This window comes from Sesamum indicum, linkage group LG8 (assembly GCF_026168435.1).
Source record: "Sesamum indicum cultivar Baizhima isolate 11 linkage group LG8, ASM2616843v1, whole genome shotgun sequence".
Taxonomy (NCBI): domain Eukaryota; kingdom Viridiplantae; phylum Streptophyta; class Magnoliopsida; order Lamiales; family Pedaliaceae; genus Sesamum; species Sesamum indicum.
The window spans coordinates 31402080-31420885 of record NC_142664.1 but is presented as its reverse complement, the minus strand read 5'-3'; the positions used below and the strand labels follow the sequence as shown (position 1 = coordinate 31420885).

The 18806-nt window shown below is 40.3% G+C and overlaps 4 protein-coding genes across 4 annotated transcripts; all 4 read right to left on the bottom strand.

The window, feature by feature from the left end:
* Nucleotides 1-3414: 3414 nt before the first annotated feature.
* On the bottom strand, nucleotides 3415-6209 carry LOC105169782 (protein EARLY-RESPONSIVE TO DEHYDRATION 7, chloroplastic). Its single transcript, XM_011090292.3, has 4 exons — nucleotides 5091-6209; nucleotides 4258-4424; nucleotides 3994-4078; nucleotides 3415-3826 (listed from the first exon to the last, which is right to left on the bottom strand). The coding sequence occupies exons 1-4, from the start codon at nucleotides 5996-5998 to the stop codon at nucleotides 3652-3654; spliced, it is 1335 nt and encodes a 444-aa protein (XP_011088594.1). The 5' UTR covers nucleotides 5999-6209; the 3' UTR covers nucleotides 3415-3651.
* Nucleotides 6210-7558: 1349 nt separating this feature from the next.
* Nucleotides 7559-10346, bottom strand: LOC105169781 (subtilisin-like protease SBT1.6). The gene has a single exon (XM_011090291.3). It carries the CDS (start codon nucleotides 10315-10317, stop codon nucleotides 7942-7944), a length of 2376 nt encoding a protein of 791 aa, XP_011088593.2. The 5' UTR covers nucleotides 10318-10346; the 3' UTR covers nucleotides 7559-7941.
* Nucleotides 10347-12048: 1702 nt separating this feature from the next.
* LOC105169779 (actin-depolymerizing factor 5) lies at nucleotides 12049-13124 on the bottom strand. The gene is made up of 3 exons (XM_011090290.3): nucleotides 12974-13124; nucleotides 12573-12832; nucleotides 12049-12459 (listed from the first exon to the last, which is right to left on the bottom strand). Exons 1-3 carry the CDS (start codon nucleotides 12992-12994, stop codon nucleotides 12309-12311), a joined length of 432 nt encoding a protein of 143 aa, XP_011088592.1. The 5' UTR covers nucleotides 12995-13124; the 3' UTR covers nucleotides 12049-12308.
* A 1184-nt stretch (nucleotides 13125-14308) lies between these two features.
* LOC105169778 (Plasma-membrane choline transporter family protein) lies at nucleotides 14309-17687 on the bottom strand. Its single transcript, XM_011090289.3, has 3 exons — nucleotides 16237-17687; nucleotides 15330-15675; nucleotides 14309-14720 (listed from the first exon to the last, which is right to left on the bottom strand). The coding sequence occupies exons 1-3, from the start codon at nucleotides 17553-17555 to the stop codon at nucleotides 14454-14456; spliced, it is 1932 nt and encodes a 643-aa protein (XP_011088591.1). The 5' UTR covers nucleotides 17556-17687; the 3' UTR covers nucleotides 14309-14453.
* Nucleotides 17688-18806: the final 1119 nt, after the last annotated feature.

The following is an 18806-nucleotide window of genomic DNA, read 5'->3' as shown; positions in this document are numbered from 1 at the left end:
ATTCTTCCAGCTGAGGTAGTTTCCAATCAGCCAAAGGGGTCCCAATCAATTTCAAATCCTTCCAAAATTCACGTCTTGGAATTTACTTTTCCAGTCATATCCCTGCAGGTTTAGGCGTGGGTATGCCTAACTCTTCCTTCTAATCTATCAAGTGTTAATTTTTTGCTTCTTTATTCCTTTTTTGTTTCATCAATCCCTTATAAGATAATGTTGTAATATGACACTTGATTAGTAGTATTTTAACCTCAAAATATAGCAAAATATAACTTAAAATTATAATGAAACGTACTCCTATGAGGGACGTATTATGCGCCTTAAGGAAGCTTGAATTTTGGCTCCGGTCGTATTATGCGCCTTAAGAAAGCTTTGAGTTTTAACTTCGGGATTTATTATGCTCCTCAAGGAGGTTTGACTTTTGGCTCCGGGACATATTGTGCACCTCAAGGGAGCTTTAGTTTTGGACGCTCTTCAAGGGAGTTTTGATTTTTGGCTTCGATGCATATTATGCGCCTCAAGAAAGCTTTGATTTTGGCTTCGGGGCGTATTATGCGCCTTAAGAAAGTTTGACTTTTGGCTCTGGACCGTATTATGCGCCTCAACGGAGCTTTGAGTTTTGACTTCGGGGCGTATTATGCGCGTCTAGAAAATTTGACTTTTGGCTTCGGGGCGTATTATACACCTAAAAGGAGCTTTGATTTTTGGCTGGGGCGTATTATGCACATCAAGAGAGCTTTAAGTTTTGACTTTGGAGAATATTATGCGCCTCAAGGAAGCTTGACTTTTGGCTGTGGGGCGTATTATGCTCTCCAAGGGAGCTTTGATTTTTTAGCTTTGAGGCGTTTCAATTATGCGCCTTGAGAAATGACCTTGACTTGCTAGGTTGATTTTGAGTTTTTTACCTCTCTCTATTTGGGCTTCCCAACCTACTTGGGCCCGATTGTTAGCTTGAACCGCAAATGGTTCTCAATCACTCGGCATGTTTGGTTTTCATTAGGCATGAGAAAATACTTAAACAGGCATCAAGCCAATAATTAAATTGTGGTGATGCTATAATTTTTGCTACAAACTAAATAAGAACAAAAGTATTTTAAAATTTTAAAATTTGCTACAAACTAAACCACCTTTATAATGGTAAAGATATTATTCTTCACATACATTAACACGTAAAGATATATGAATGTAATTGATATAAAAAGATTATTTGACCTGTTATAAGTCAATAATAAGTCAGTTTTGGGTAAATATAACTTTTATTTAATTTTTTTTTGTTAATATCAACAAATTTAGTAAATTTTGACTAACAGAAGGACTTATTTGTTTAATGGAAGCAAACTTCAAAGTGTTAGATATAATTTTTCAAACTATAGAAAATCTATGCGTAATCAAATCTCAAAGGACGAGAGTGTAATTATTCCTAAAATATATATAGATAGAGAGAACGAGAGCGCGCGAGCGAGCGAGAGAGAGATTTAAATTTGATAATATCTCCAATAATTTAAGGTGTAATTAATGAATCGATAATGGCTTCCGTTGAAAATTTAAAAAGAAAAGGAGAGGGGGTGTGGAGAGATGGAGGGTGCGCAAGATAGCAAAAGCAGAGCAGGTGAAAGAAGTTAAGCGAGTTTGGTGAGATATGATGAGAGAGGAGGTGGGCCACTAGTTGTTGATAAGAATAGGTGGGGGTGGGGGTGGGGGTGCTATTTATTTATTTTTTTTATTTAAAAAAAAAAACTTAATAGGGAGGGGGTTAAGGGCGAAAAAGGGGCATAAGGAAGCAGTGCGAGGCCACCATGACTCCGGATGGGCCACAAGGTTTAGGGTTTGGTGGTTGTCTTGTCTCATTTATTGCCCATTAACCCTTTAATCTCACCTATTCTCATTTTCCCCCTTATTTATTAATTAATTACTATGGGACCCCACCCCACCCCCACTCCATTCTAGCTAGTAGCTACTACCAACAATTATGTATGATGAAGTGAGTGCAAGAGGTGTTGAGGAGGAGGTCCCATACATTCATCTCCATCTCATGTCTCTCCAATAACTAAGAATTCATACTCTAATTCACACTTTGTACAAACTCTCAACATATTAAACTTGTAAATAGGGCGAAGGATGTCCAAATCGTTTGGTTACAGACAGCAGGGAGAGTATGGAGTTGGAGGGTCTGGTAAGGGATTGATTGCACTCATCTATATATTGAATATTAAGGAGTTGTTCGAGTATTTATGGTCATGGCGCGGTCGCAGTCATGGTGGTCATGTACACATCACACAAATAATTTATCACACAAGCGAGGGACTTCCAATTCCCTACAACAGACACCACACTCCACACCATCCAATTTGAACTACCTCTCCTCCTCCTCCTGCCCTCACTGCCTAATATCAGCATCAAAGATAAGGTTTCAGGACAAGCACATCTTCGTTTCATATTCTATCATACTGTCACGTCTTTCTCTATATTTATTATTATTATACAAGTTGTGCATTGATTGATTATAAGTTCGTGCCCCTCCTGGGCCTATAAGTTTGACAGAAACCCAGCCCAAAATCGAAGCAACCGTTGGCCCTCCCAACCCCACTTGCTGCTTTAACAAATCCACAGTATTAGTATCAGCTCTACACTACATCCGTCAGCATCAGCTCCCCCAAGCGTAAAGGTTCCGAAATAGACGCCAGCGTTTGAGCCAATTGGCCTCTATCCTCATCCACGGAAGGGATCCACATAAAAGGCCCGCATAGCCTAATATCATCATACTTAGGTGCATTATTAGCAAGCCACTCTGATTGAAGAGCGGATACTAATATTGCGGATCTGTGTATTTCAGAGGAGAGAGGCAAGAACTTGAGCCCAGTTCAATTTATATTAATGGGTTTTGGCTGGCACAAAGTCCTTCAGCGGATACAAATGCTTCTATCAAAGCAAATACTCTTGCCTTCCATTCACATCGGCGCTCTGTCAGACGCCGGCTTGCTTCTTGAAGTTCAAACCTTTAAGGTCCTTAACTAAGCTATCTACCCACACACCCATGTTGGTCCAGAGGCTCTTAAAGAGTCCTAAGACAAGCTGATTAGTCTTTAGCCCTCTATAAGGCCTGCTTGAATCTCTATTATACGAACAAAAAGAAGATCCAGCAATAACTCAATAGCTCTGTTCGGACTCTGGCATCTAACATCAAACTCATAAGGAACATCTAGCTACTAACTCCTAACTCAGTTAACTCCTAACTCAAAGAAAGAACTCAGAACAGCTAACTCATAGCTCAAAGCTCATAGCTGCAATGGGGATAGAGCAGTAGAGCCTTATTGCATTCCTTGGCTTGGTGCCCTTCGGAATGCTCGGCTCCGCTAGACCAACAAGATAAGATGCACATACAATTAACACTGCCAACTGCAGTCTTTCGTCAAAACTTACTTGAATCAAACCAATCCAATCATCACATTGACAAAAAAAATCCATAAGTCTATTAAGAGGGACAATTCAAATGATAGAAGAAAAGAAGAGAAACAAAAAGCAGCAAGGGGAAGAAAAACGCTAGTACGAGTTACATCTCAAAGCCAAACATAATACAACTATCTACAATGACCCACAGGTCTAAGTTTCAGGCCGTAACTTAAACGTCAAACAAGACCCGAGGGGACGATCACTTGTTCATTTAGCCTTTGATTTAGCAGAATTGGCAGCGGCCTTCACCAGGGTTGTAGGTTTAAGGACACCTTTCGGGTTCAGAGCCTTCCTTATCTTGAACACAGTCCAAGCAGTGCCAATGGCATGCCCTGCGGCGCCTAACCCGTCATGCGTCACCTCTCCGGCTTGTTCACCATATCTGTCCAAAGAACAAACTACATGAGGAATCACTCGTGTAAGAAAAAATCAATTTGATTAATATCTTCTATCCTGGTAATCCGTATGATAAAAATCATAAAACAAAGAGAATCCAGAACCTAGTTGCTCATTGCAAGCTCAGAAACTTAATAGGCAACAAATGATCACCTTTGTGACACGAGACCGGTGGTCACCACAGAAGTAGTTGACATTACATTCTTCCCAGCAACTTCAACAGCATCACACACCTTGTCTGTAATTCAGGCCAAATAACAGCCATGCAAGCGAAAAGTTAATGCAATTTTACTTTACAGTTCTGAGAAGAGCAGCATATAGCACGCATCCGAGGAATAAGCCCATCACCCTTGGAGATCAAGGCAGAAACAAAAATCTAAATCAAGTAGAGATCAGAAGTGGGGAGAGAGTACGTACTAAATCCGTCCAAGGAAGCAAGAACGATCTCTCCAGGAAGAAGGCTGAAGAATTTCTGGCCCACTTTGGAGTTTGCAACTGAACTAGTGAAGAAGCCAGAGACCTTGACAACCCCAGAAAGGATGCCAGTTGCAACTTGCTCTGACATCTTTGTCAATCGCTTAACCCTGTTAAGTTCAACAATAAAAAACACATGAATACTTTAAAGAACAAGAGGATCAGGTACATTTAAACATAGAACCATCCAAAATTAGTCACCAAAATGCAAGCCAATAAAGCTGTGGAGTATGGAGGATGTAATTATGTCCCAAGTTTAACAAACTAAGGACAGCACAACAAGTGTAATTCGAGAAGGTAGATTCCACAACTTAAAGCCTAGAACAACGCTCCAAAAAAAGAGTAACGATCAGCATCTAAAAAGCATTCTTCTTCCAGAAGTGCCAACCAGTTTCATGAATAGATCACATCTCTCCCTTACACACCTACACATTGCAAAAGGAGCATGGGCCTACTTTCTCTGAATTACATGAATAATAATCCCAGCATAGATTGCTTTAGTGAAAAGCGAATTCAGACAAGGTCATTCAAATTTTAAGCAATTTCTGCTCGAAGATTAGAGCTTAAGCATCTAAATGGAATTAGCAGAAACTCAATCCTAATCAAATGAGTTCATTTTTTATTTCTTTTATAATTGCTATCCTGTCCCACAAAGACATCCACTGGGAAACAGAAAAGACTGTCAGGACAGACGAACACACATACTAAATTCACATTGTAATAAAACACGACACAATATATGGAATATTAACAACTAAAGATGCAAAAGATAATACCTTTTCATCCTCCTCAATGCCTGAGGACTAACATCCGAGCTCGATGCCTTCCCCACTCTGTTCTTCAAGAACTCATGCCCCCATTTTAGCCTATCCACAGTCACATCACCACACCATAATATCCCTCTTACCACCTGCCCCGACCCCGCAGCTATCATCCTTGCTACACTCCCACTGTAATCCTCCACGTTCGGTGCCAGCGTGGTCCAGTACGCAGCGGCGCTCTTCTCCACCTCCTCTTTTTTTCTCTCCATCTCCTCCGGAGAAACCTCCTTCGCCACCGCTCCCCACCAGCCTTGCTCCACCACCGCCCCTGCCTTCTCCACCCTAAAAGCGCTAAACTTCTCGAGTACTGAATCCAATTCCCTCAACAGCCCCTCCTGACCCTTAGCAGCTATTGTCAACCCGTAATTCAAAATACTGTCGCTGTTGATTTCGCCGCCTTCAGAAGGAACCCTGAGACTGAAAAAGTAATGCGAATCATCAAGCTTAACCGCTGCCTCGTCTTTCAACAACGGCCACTGAATTTCATCCCCAACTCGAGCCAAAGCCGCCACAACATTATCTCCCTGTTTCAGTTGAACTACACAGAAATCCCCGTTGGCGAGCTCAACACTCTGCTCCTTATCAATTAAATGAACAATTGCACCCGGGACTCTGATTATAACTTCCTCAGATGATTCAAAAGAAGCATTTCCGCCCCGATGCGCGGCGCCGGTTTGGCCTTCTTCCTCGGTTTCTGGGAAGAGATTTTCCGCTAAATCTTTCATTTCAATAGAAGGGTATAAAGATGAAGAGGAAGAAGGGTTCTTGCTGGGGTTGGAGATAAATGGAGAAGTTGATTCAGGGTTGGTTTGAACAACTTCTGGGTAGAGAGAGCTGCGGTGTTTGGGACTCATAGAAGACATGGTTTTGATTTTAGGTTGATTCTTGAATGAGACTGAGATGGAGGATTGAAATCAAGATTTTTATATGGTTGGAATCTTAGGAAATAAGGAATGCAGGGGGGGGTCGGTTTAAGGAAGGACAAAGATGTGAAGAAGAAGAAGGAGAAGAGTTGGCTCTGGAACTGGAAGTTGACGCCACGAAGCAAGAGCTGGAGAGGCCGCGTGGTTGCCGCGGATTAGCCGTAACACTGTAAAAAGTAACTGCTGATGCACTTTATTAATAATCAGATTTTTCTGTCTGAAATAAAACCTTAAAAATCTGCGATATTCCCATTTTGATTGGGCCCAACTATTTCGAAAAGCCCAAGCAATGTATGTTAGCGGCTTACTATTTCATCTTAGCCCATCTAAAGCTTATTTTTGTATCGGGTCAGTCCAGTCCAGGAAGTAGGCCCATTTGATATTCCTGATTTCATAACACAACACACTCCAGTAACAAAATTCATTCTAAATTTCACTTAATTCTTATTTTCCGGGAAAAAAATGAATAAAATAATTTTGTTTTCGACTACTATGTTTCATGAAGTTTGAATCTAAATTTTTTGAGCTTATGATTAGTTGTGCATAATAAATAATAATCCATATAAAATAGGGAGGGTTGTAGGTCATAAATGGAGGGACAATCACTCCAAATATCTCCTCTTTGGCAGCTAAAGCAATTAAGAGAACAGAAATCATCTTCATATTTATACTGACTCATCACATAATTTTTTCTTTAAAAAAAAAATGGTAGAATTAGGCGAAATTATTGGGTATTTCAATTGAAATCTGAGAATGAGATTTGGTTTTAGTAGGTAAGATGATGATCATGTGGACTGCAAGACCCCATCTGTTACATCACATCACATATTGCTCTATAAGCACACGCTTCCACTCTTTAATTCACTGCCAAAATTTAAAATTAAATAGAGGAAGAAGCCAACATATAATATATTTATATATATATTCTTTAAATAAGTAAAAAGATTGTATTTCTGCACAACAATACTATAGAGGAGGTTCAATAATTTTTATTTTTACGGTGAAAATATATAAAAACTGAAAGCATGACTTCATTGGATGCTGACTGCCCTAATCAATCATTTCATGCTCAGTCAAGCCTGTGATATTGTATGGTATTATTATTCTTATGTAATGTTTGGGTGAGAATCCCCTGCTTCATTTGTTTGCTCCCTATCATGTTGCAAATGGATCACTACCTCCTCACTTCATTATTTTATATATATATGTGTGTGTGTTTCCCTTTCTTCGCTAAATTATTCATAATGGGGGGAAAACATTGCTTATTTTATACTTTGTGTTTTGGGTAATTTCTATAATTATAATTCTTTGACTAACTCCAATTTTGTAAAATAAATTATTGCAAGAATTGAATTTCCGCGGAATTGGGCTTTATCCTGAGTAATAATAACATATCAAAGTTATGTTGTAATAAAAAGAATTTAGAATTAGAAAAAAAACTGAAAAGGGATATAATAAACCTACTATCTTTTGTTGGGGTGGGAAGAAAGAAATAGCAAATTAGCAAACATAAAGCCAAATATAGGCGAATTCTATAGAATAACAATGCATCCCTTGCACTTACAACCCTTACTGCTGATACTAAGATGATCACAAACACTATTATCATCTATAAATACATCCATCACACTATTTAAACTCTTCCAAAAACCAGGTAGAAGAAACACACTGAAATGCATTTCCTATATCCCACCCCCATCATACTCTACAATCCACCCTCCACAAGAGGAAACACCAACAACCTACCTACCCCGCCTCATCATCCATCATCAATAATTATCAAACTGGATCATGCTACCATTTCCTAGTTTGAGCATCAGCCAATGCTCCATTTGGATTTTTCTATCAGATAAAAACCCCAATTAACTTCAAGATTCACAACTTCACAATGGATCTATTTGCGTTACCACAATGGGGCTCCGCACCACATGCTTCCCGTCAACCCAAGAGAGCGACCCGAAAACCGCACCCGAATCATCCAACACCAGATGCTTGCTGTCGATGGTTATAGTGACATAGTACCCTAGTCTCCTAACAGTCTCAGAGAACACCAGCTTCCCAGGCTTTACACCAACGTTCACCCCCTTTGGTGGCTCAATCTTCACCCTGTAAACTGCATTTGTTTCGCCCACGTTCGTCACCATTCTGAAAAACGTCTTGCTCGAGACCCCTGTTGACCCGCTCGGGAACAAAGCTGCTATTGATGGGTAATTCAAATTCTCCGGCAATGGCTTCCTCATTGGGCAGTTCACCGCTGATCTCGTGATCACCTGAATTGTCTTTGGCCCGTACTCAATTGCACACAAGAAACTAACATAGTCATTATTGGTCAAGTCATAGACCAGTCCTGGATCCATGGCTAAATCAAGATTCAAGTGACCCGCTCCAAAATCATATGGTGTAGCAGGTTTTTTACTAGATTCGTCGAGCATTGGATTGAAAGAGTTGTCAGTTAAGCTTGCAGTTGTCATCATTGCTGACCTGATTGCTGCGGGGCTCCAATCAGGGTGGGCGGATCTCAGCAAGGCAGCTGCACCGCTCACATGGGGGCAAGCCATGGAAGTGCCGGATAAGATATTGAACTCTGTTTTCCTGGTATCCGCATCCAAGCCTGTCGGACCAACTGCCTCGGTCCAGGCCGCCAAGATATTCACTCCTGGGGCAATCAAATCGGGTTTGAGAATTTCCGGGTTCAACCCATTTGGCCCTCTGGCAGAAAATGAAGCGACGACCGGAGCTGGTTTGGTTCCAACTACAGTGCCCCTGAAATTAATGGTTGCGCTTGCAGCAGGATTGGATGCCAAGTAGGACTTAATTTGATCACCCTCGTCGGAGCCCACAGCACAAGCTGGAATCAAGTGAGCATCGCCCACTAAACCCTCACCATTTGAAACTCCATTGGCGAGGATCATTCCTACACCACCGGCCTTCTTAACAACCAATCCCTTTGCGACTCGTGGGCTGCTGCCACGATCACAAATTACTATTTTGCCTCTCACTAGGTTAGGATCAAGTGAATTTTCCATACATAGGGAAGCAGAAAGCACCCCTGATTTACCAGGATAAACTAAAGGATACATTTTACCATTCAGCGGTTCACCGGCGTACAAAGATACGCCGGAGAATTTTCTTCCATTGTCGAGAATCACATCAGCAGGGAAATTTCGGTCGATTGTGCCGGCGCCGACGGTGGTGAGCCAGGGCGCGAGATTAGTCACCGACATTCCGTTGGGCCCGTCGTTTCCAGCTGAGGAGGAAACGAAAATTCCCCTCGAGACGGCGCCGTAAGCTCCGATTGCAATCGGATCGAGATAATACGGAGAGGAAATGCCCTCACCACCTCCGATGGAAATTGAAATGACATCAACTCCGTCGTTCACGGCGGCGTCAAATGCCGCTAAAATATCAGAATCAAAGCAACCCGCATTCTTCCAGCACACTTTGTAGATCGCCAAACGCGCTTTCGGCGCCACGCCTTTTGCGATTCCGGAAGCGTAGCCCTCCATGCTTGCCCTAAAAGCATATCTTCCGGCAGCAGTGGACGCAGTGTGGGTCCCATGCCCATCGGCATCTCTCGGCGATTTAAATTCAATAGTCTCATTAATTCCACCAACAATTCCCCCAAACCCAGAAGCCGCCTCATGACCTTTCGAAAAATACCTGGCGCCAACGATTTTTCTGTTACAGTTCTTTCTATTGAACCGCACACCTATTTCACATGTACCTCTCCAGCGTTTGGGCACGGGGCCGAGATTCAGATCGGAGAAACTCCGGCGCTCCGGCCAAATCCCAGTGTCGAAGACTCCTATTATAACATCCGAACCATAATCAGACTCGGACCACAGCCCTTGCTGATTGCGCAGGCCGAGGAACTGCGGCGAACGAGTGGTGTGGAGCTGACGGCGGCGGTCTTGGAATGCGGCTAGGATTGAGGGGTGCTTGAGAACTGACGCAGCTTGGAATGGAGTCAGCACGGCGGAGAAGCCGTGAAAAACAGTGTCGTAGACATGGAGGATGGTGGTGGGTGCAGTGAACTCGGCAGTGTACCAGTGGTAATGGGTTGGGAACACGGAAGGCTTGGATGAGCTGTCTACTCTAATAATGTAAGTTTGAGGGGTGTGATGAGCTGAAATTTGGGTAACCAAGACCAGCAAGAGGAACAACAAGTGAAGATGATGAAGGGAAGCCATGGTTAGAGAGAGAGAGAGAGAGAGTGAGTGAAGTGAAGAGAGTGAAGGAGTGATATAAGGGGGAATCATTGTCTTGCTTATTTTGATTCATCTAATCTAAGTTTTTAGCCGTTAATAAATCAGAGTTTTGTTGGATTTATTATTAAATTTGTGAAAAGAGGAGCATTATTTAATATATGTGCTACTGCTGTGATGAGTCAGCATGGACTGCGGATATTGCTGCGGACGAGGCGCCAATTATTTACCCTTTTTACTTACCTACCCAAGCTTTTCTTTTTAACATTCATATTTTAATATTGTGTTAATTTCGATATACCACTTTTGAAATAGGCATAGTTCTAAAAAGATGGGAGAAATAAAAATAAATATGTGTGAGGTGGATGAATGAATGAGTAGGTGCTTACCCGAAAATGACATTGTCGTGACACTAACTATACATTTCATGTTGTTTGGTGAATATGTTGTGCACGTATCAGTATCATACTTCAACTATACCTATAACCCAATAATTCAGTGCCCACCCGAAAATGACCCTTTTTCTGAGACTCTTATATATTTTTATTTTTGAAATTCAATCCATTAATATCTTCCACAAAATCAATGCTGTAGAATAGTAGTGTGTTACTGATTCCGAAACTTAAATACAGTATCATCTCCAACTCAACATCAAATAAATGAATCAATTGTATTTGTCCATCAATAATTGAAGTGTTAGCATTTCCAAACTATTAATAACTCACGTCCTAACCGCTTGCACCTATAATGACTTGTAACTCTTGAGCAGCTGTTGATTTAGTCAACACAAACATGGTTCCCTTTCAAACCGCAACCAATATCAATTGCCCAACAATGCAAATTTGGTACATGCCTCCCTTTTATTATTCACATTTTTATAGTTTAAATAATTAATTACTCTCATTTTCTAATATGATTTGATTTTTTCTTATTAATGTTTTTTTTAAAAGAAAATATTATTTCTATCATGTTTTGTGTAATAATGTAATGCAAGTGAGAGGCAGAGGCAGAGGCGTGCGGGTAAAATGATGGAGAAAGCAAGAACAGTACGTTTATTATTAGCGGGGCATCGTAATGGGTCCATTTTGGTTTGGGAGACAGGTATTTGATGTGAGGAGGCCCACCTTATCAGACCCCACCACAACTCATGATGGACTCTTTTGCTTTCGGCCATCAATCCAATTCTCACACTTTTACATGGCCCCAACAGAAAGGCCCAATATGGCTTTATTTTGGGCTGCTCGCAGACCTTTTAACAATGAGCCCAGTAGGGAGTAATTTTGCTCTGCCTCTCCCACCCTTATCTTAATACATTTCAGATTTGACTTTATATAATTACAAATACCTTCATTATTTCAAAATTTATAAATACCTAATCAACTAAAAAATAATATTATAAAGCCTAAACAGTGAGATGAAAATTATTATTTTATATTTATTGAACTTTTTCTAACAAAAAAATATTTAAAAAATGTAAAAACACCAGGGTGAGTAAAGTAAATAATCAATAGGGAAGAAAAGTCCATAAAAATATAATTTATAATCTAAAAGAGTATTTTAGTCGATTTATCATAAAGCGTTTATCTAAATAAATAAATACCAATTGTATGTGCAAAATATAGTATTTGGTTTTGAATAATTACTAATAATTATTTAATATTATTATTGTTTATTCTAAAATTTACAACTGGTATTAAATGTAATTAATGCAGTCATCTAAAGTAAGCAGCAGTGGCATTCGAAATCATTGAAAGAGAAAGAAAAAAAAAAAAAAAGGGATAGGGATGAGTAAAGGTGCTTAGTGGTTAATTATTACTAATCATCTGATAAGGACAAGACAAAAGTATGATTATTACAAATTAGAGTAATTAACAGTGATACAAATACCACCACAGTTTGGAAAGGCGATGGTCACAACTACTAATAACCACAAAAGCATCTCTAAGTGGGAGTTATTAAATTAAACTAAAAGTGATTAATTAGATGCGAAAACATGCATGATTTGACTGACTCCTTGTGATAATCATCAAATCCATCCACGTCAATTATTTGACTCTATCCTTGATCACATCGAATCCCATTTCAGTTGGATCAGTGGCCTGAACTTCATAGTGTATGCCATCGAATGCTCTCCTCAATCCATCCTTGGAGGTTGCGTACAGCATTTTCGCTCTAATTCTTGAAGCTGTTGGTGCCCTGACCAACAAAGTAATCAACATGTATGTAAGAGTGTTTAAAATTGTCCAACTCCAACATGATACCATAAAATTAGAGAAGTTGGTAGTATATATGTAGAGCTACTGACGGACCATGCAATGAAGAAGATCTTGCTCTTCCGGCAGTTGTCAACGGTGACAAAGTCGAAGTCGAAGACGGCATAGCGGCAATCGTCCTCCGGCAGCGCGGCAGCGAGATCGTCGTAGCCTTCACCAGGCCCGCCGACCTTGTCCACGGTGAGCAGCTTAGAGCCCTCATCGATCTTGAACACTATGTATCTGTGGATCTTCTTCCACTTCATCTCCATGAAGGAGTTCTTGCATTCTTCAGTCACCCACATTCCTGTTACCGCCTGTACAAACATAATAAACAAGTAAAATTAGTCGAAACTCCTCCACAACCACAATTAATAGCCCTGGAACATGGAAGTAGTTTAAAGCTCGAAATTTGTGTGTGAAAAAGGGTTAGATGTTGATGAATGTGTGTAGAGTACCATCTTGAAAGCCATGGCCATAAGAGTTGGTAGGAATAGGATGGAGGGTCAATTTTTCTTAGCTAAGCTTATAAGTGATAAGACTGGTAGAAATTTGGGAGGAGTGAGAGTACTTTAGATGTTTATATAGGATTTGGTTGATGAAATTGCCACTAGTCTTGTATTGTTTTTACAAATCTAACCCCTATGAAATGCATATTAATTAAATTATCTTGTTGATGTTATATGTGCAGTGGAATGAAGCTAGACACACTCTTGTTTTCACACTCACACACACACACACACACCGGAACCCCCCCTTTTCCCTTTGATGTCAAAATTAGGATACGTAATAGTGAATGGAAATGGGAATGAAGCAGTAAAATGGTCCCTGTCTCGGATCAAACACCTTAATCACATATCTCTTTGTGGCTGCTCAAACAGTCTTAGCGTTGAAGCAATGGCGGAGAAGCTACCACTTCTTCCCTTTCTTTTTCTAAGCAAAGTTGTTTTTTTGCAATTAACTTTGGGAGTAGAAATCCCAAGCTCGAGTTTTCCCATGAAACCGCAGCTGCTGCCCCAAGGAATGTAGGTCACACCATTATATTAATAACAATATATATCCTGTTGTCCCCTTTCTTGATATGGAGAGAGTTGCAAGTATTAGTAGGTTCATTCCACGGAACTGTGAAAATGCCATTATACATAAGAGGATCAAGACGAATCACATGTTTTTACAAACACTAAAGTCTAACATTCTCCATCAATCCAATGAGGGGGCATGCCCCGCGTGTTGGCCTCCCCCTCTAGCAAGCCCACACCCCATCATTTCTGTATGTCACATAAATCGCGACATTGCAGCGCTAAAGAGAGTCAATATCAAAACTTAGTAACGAGGCCCCCCCCCCCCCCCCCCCTATTTTATTAGGCATAATCGACTGATTCCTAACTGCTCCCGCCTATTGTATGGCCATAGAGAAGAGATGGAGACCATATGGTGAGTTATTTCCTGCTTTTGAGTCAGAACTTGAGGTATCCAGCTGCATAGTTTCGACTTCTTTCTCATGGAACTACTCTACCTGCTAATGCTCCTCAGAGCTGTGGACATTATTATAAACTTTTTTCCTTCTTTCTGATTATGTTAATGACTTTTCATGAAAGGTTTTCAGTTTAAGGTTGCTGCCTCCAGAAATTTATAAACCACAAGCTCCGTGCTGCAATCCACGTATACGTAAATGATCTTATCTTACTACTGTGGTGCATGTTCAGATGTGTAAATTGTGAAATGTAGCCTGCTCAAACAAATTGAGGTATTGCGTGTGTTGGACAAACAAAGAGTTCTCAACAAACAAGGAATTCTGCTACAAAAATGAACATTTTTATTGAACAACGCTGGGTACAAGATAACATCTCAAATATGCACAATTTGCCGTCTGGCAATTATACCTCCAAGCAAAACCAGTTACAGATAATACAACAGATGAACCAAATGAGGATATGATTACACAAGCAGCGGAGTTCTGGCGACAAAACCTGCCCCCCTATGACTTCTGCTGATTGGGAGGTGAACGTAGACCTCGTGGACGTCCTGTTTGTTAACCTCTCCCCTGTCTCGGTCGATGGCATAGCATACATACACTGTATCAATAACATTGTCCAAGACGTGCACAAAGAAGCCCAGAACCACAATCAGCAATATCCATGCCATAAGAGCAACAAAATATGCATCATCCCCTAGATGAACAACAGTTTTCAGAAGAACGCACACCTGCATATGAAGAAACAGCATTTTTTCAGACCCAAACTCCACATATAGGTACTGGAAAACATGAAAAGAAATGGAGTAGAAGGGTAGCATCACCAATTCATGCTTCCATGACATTCAAGATACACACATATACATAACACTTATAAATGAACGGAAATATAATCAGGAGAAATCAAATGGAGCAAAATCATGTCCGCCACCTCACTGAGCAGTCCAAATGATCATGGCTGTAAGAAACTATTATTTTAGCTATCTGTCTGTAAGTGGACCAAGGTCCAAATGATCACGGCTGTGAGACAAAATGCCTACCAAAAACATCACCGTTAACAAGAAAATTACACAATAGAACTCAAGAGCATGGATGGATCTTTATAAGTTGCAGGTCATCAACATGTTCAATTCATTCAGAATAGTGAGTCCCTGAGTGGCTAGTGGCATGGGACAGTGAGCTAGGCCCTAACTGCCGTATCTCAGATTATAAGAGTCACTGAGGGCAGCTCACCATGCCTGCCAAATTAGTAATGGGAATCGAGCTGTTTCATCCGCTCAAGTGGGAGAAATTCGAACAAATCCATGTGGAGTGTATCGAAAGAAAGAGATTAAACTTACCACTATGGCATAAATTGCTGATAGTACAAGGACAATTCCAGCCAGTATTCGAGTGGAAACAGTCTCCACAAATACTGTTGATAGAAGGTTGCGTTTGAGAAGTTCATATGTCATCCTTGCAGCACTGCAGTATGCTTCACCAGTTATGGCAGCGAAATTAATGGTGAACTTGTTCAGAAACTCCACTGCTGACAATAGGGTATTGGCGCAGCACCGCAGAATAAGATTCACAATCCCAGAAGCGTCTTCTTGCCTTGCATTATCAACCACAGAGCGTACTATACGGACAACACAGATAAGCAATCCAGAGAAACATATTGTCCCAGAGGACGGGCCAAATGCGTTTCTGCAATGTTTTAAGAGAGGTCAGAAATGCAATCAGGTGAGATGTTGAATCAACATATGCAAAGAGTGGAAAAACTGTCGAAGATTATGAAGCCAATTCTAGTGTTATGTGCTATGGGATAAAGACTGCTTCAAGGGAGGTTCAATAAACAAAAAGGACTTGTAAGTTGCATCGTTATTAATAATTCTTAGCATTTGAATCAGAAAGTTAGCAATAAGACTCTGAATGTGATAATTTGCTCATAGACTTAGTTTCATGAATAACAATATTATTATTGGTGACACATTCCTAAGACATTACTTCTTGTTAGTAGTTGCCTGAGAATATGCTCAAAGCATCAACTGCAACTAGTCCTTGAAACCTCTCCTTTATACATCATCGCTAAGACCATTACACCAAATCTTTTTTCTCACATTTAGTCAGCCAAATCAGTAATTTCAAACACTGGCCAGTGTTAAGAGCATTAAGTACACATATTACTGGTGCCTATAGCCTACAGCACACAAACAGCAGGACAATCAAGATTGCAAATGTATAGTAAGCAGGCATATAGGAAAGCACCTTAAGGAACTTCTTATCCCATGCTTTGGCCCCGAATCGTCCTTGGAGAAATACCATTGTGCAATAGTTCCACTGATCACATATATTTGAGCTTCCACCATAGCAGTGGCAGACCACAGCATCATCAAAATTGCAAATGTATAGTAAGCAGGCACCCAGCTATCCTGTTTCCAAACACAATAGTATTCCCCATGCTTTTCTCTGGGCACGATCTTCCCATTCCGGTTAGCGAATATCAGAAACACAACAACGGGTACATAGAACACAAGCAACCCCAGAATCAGAGCTGGAAGAACTCCGAACAATCCTAAGTTTCTGGACAATGCATTCGAAGCTACACCAATAATGCTCACAGTCAACTCAATTCTATGCCAGTTCATTACAAATATCCACACAATAACCCCAATTATCAAGAAGACGAAAATGAGGACAAAAATCCGATATGCCAAAGGAAAGGCCTCACTGCATCTGGAGCTCACCGTGCAAGCAACAAACCAGTACACATTAATGAAAATTGGAACTATCACAAAGAAAGGGAGCGAGGCATAAACTATCTGTTTAGTGTAGTGCTTGAGCAACAAAAGCACGAACAAGACAAAGGGCCCGCTCAGAATTAGAGTGATTACAAGCGTCCATATCAAGCTCTTCAAAACACTCGAGTTTATGGAGTTCAAGGAAGAGGGGTTGCCAAGAAAGGATGTACAATCCAGCAAAGCGTTTAAAAAAGTTGATCTTGGGGACTTGAAAGAAACGGAATAGTCAGACGAAGAGGAATCTTCACTTGTACTCCTGGAACGAGTCGAAGTTGAGTAGTTCAATGAAGTGGGGTGCTCGGGAAAAGAGAAATTCGCATGCAAACTCTCCGAAGAAGTCGATTTTGAGGCACTTGGATAAGTGGGTCTACCATTAGGAGTTGAGCTTTCACTCACACTGTCAAAAGAACTCCAGGGCGAAGAATTCGAAGAGAAGGGACTCTGCAAATCCTTAACGAAAGTGCAAGAAGATGAGGTGGTATTGTAAATAAAAGACGAAACTTGGGAGCGGTGGGGGTTCCTGTTGACAGAGGCGAAGATTCCAAAGCCGAAAGTGCAGAGAACGAGTAGAGAAAAGAGAAGAAGAAAAGGTAAATCTTTGATGGAGCGAGGGCCATAATTGTAAGAGATCTGAAGGAACTGGGTTTGGTCGTCTTCAGTTTCAGAGGTGGAAGCTATGGGTGGGTCAAGTGTTGGGTATGGTTTGGAGAGGAGGGGTTGCTTGACGGAGGAGGTGGGGTCATAAAGAGTGGACGCTAACTTGTTAGGGTCTTCACTATTGTCCATCGGCGGCGGGCCGGGGGGGGGGGGGGTTGGAGGTGGCGGTGGTTGGAGGAGGTGATGATGATGGGATTGTTGTTTCGTTTGACTATTTCATGTGAGCTGTGAATTGTGGATCACGATTCTGAGAATACAGTGCCAACTATTCTAGGTAATACTTTGGGGTTAAATTCTTGAAAATTATCTCAAAAACTGAAATTTGCTTAACTAAAATTATTCTTCTATGTTTATAATATGAAAAAACAGTACATATTGATGTATTTTGGGGATGTGAATTTTGACTTGCATCATTTTGCATTTTTCGCCTCTTTCTGCATCCTTTTGAATTTCACCCTACAGCTACGGCATATGTTGAACTTAATGGATCTAAAAACAATTCTTGATGTACATTTATAAATAAGCTACTCACACCCATTCATCCCATTTTGACCCCTCAATTTGTTTTGAAAAACGAACAAAAGGAAATAATAATAAAGAAGATGGTTCCGTGCATATGCAAGAAACAGTTAGGAGTGAATTTAATCAAATAGTAAGCCAGCTCAACGCACCTCCTTTTGCATAATCAAGTTTGGTATACAATTAATTATGCATATTCCCACTTACTACCCACATTCTTCCCACTATATGATCATATTTACGTGGAATGGTAGGTTTGAAATCTCCCCACCACTTCTATGTATTCAGAACAGGGTTAGATAAAATTAAGGAACATGGTCATGGGGTTGAGTAGATTGAAAAATTATTGTTCATTTCCGATTTTGTTAAATTAAATTAATTTTAAAATAGATGTGGTATATTTATTATATGATTGATTTTTTTTAATTATATACCAATTATGTTATAAATATATTATATTTAATTCAAGTTTTACTAAACTTAATTTGAGTTAAAATTTCCCCAAACAGATAATTTAATATGGACAAGAAATGCTGCATGTGAAGCCCGAAAGAAAGCAGAGCAAACAACGACAAAAATGTAAGACACACGAAAAAGGCTGGCATTGCTATGCAATAACCCTTGCTTCATACAACATTCAAGGATAAAAAGCACAAGTTTTCATAATAATTGATTGATAAAAGATGTAAAAGTACTGATTGAGACATGAGTGAAAATGGCCGTTCCATTAATGCGAAAGATTTTGATCCTCGTTGCTTTCTTTTCTTCATTTACTAGTATTTAATTGTTGCCTTGCCTGCCAACATTTTCATTACTTTCTAGCTAAGGATCAACTACCTTAAATTTACATTCCTGTACATC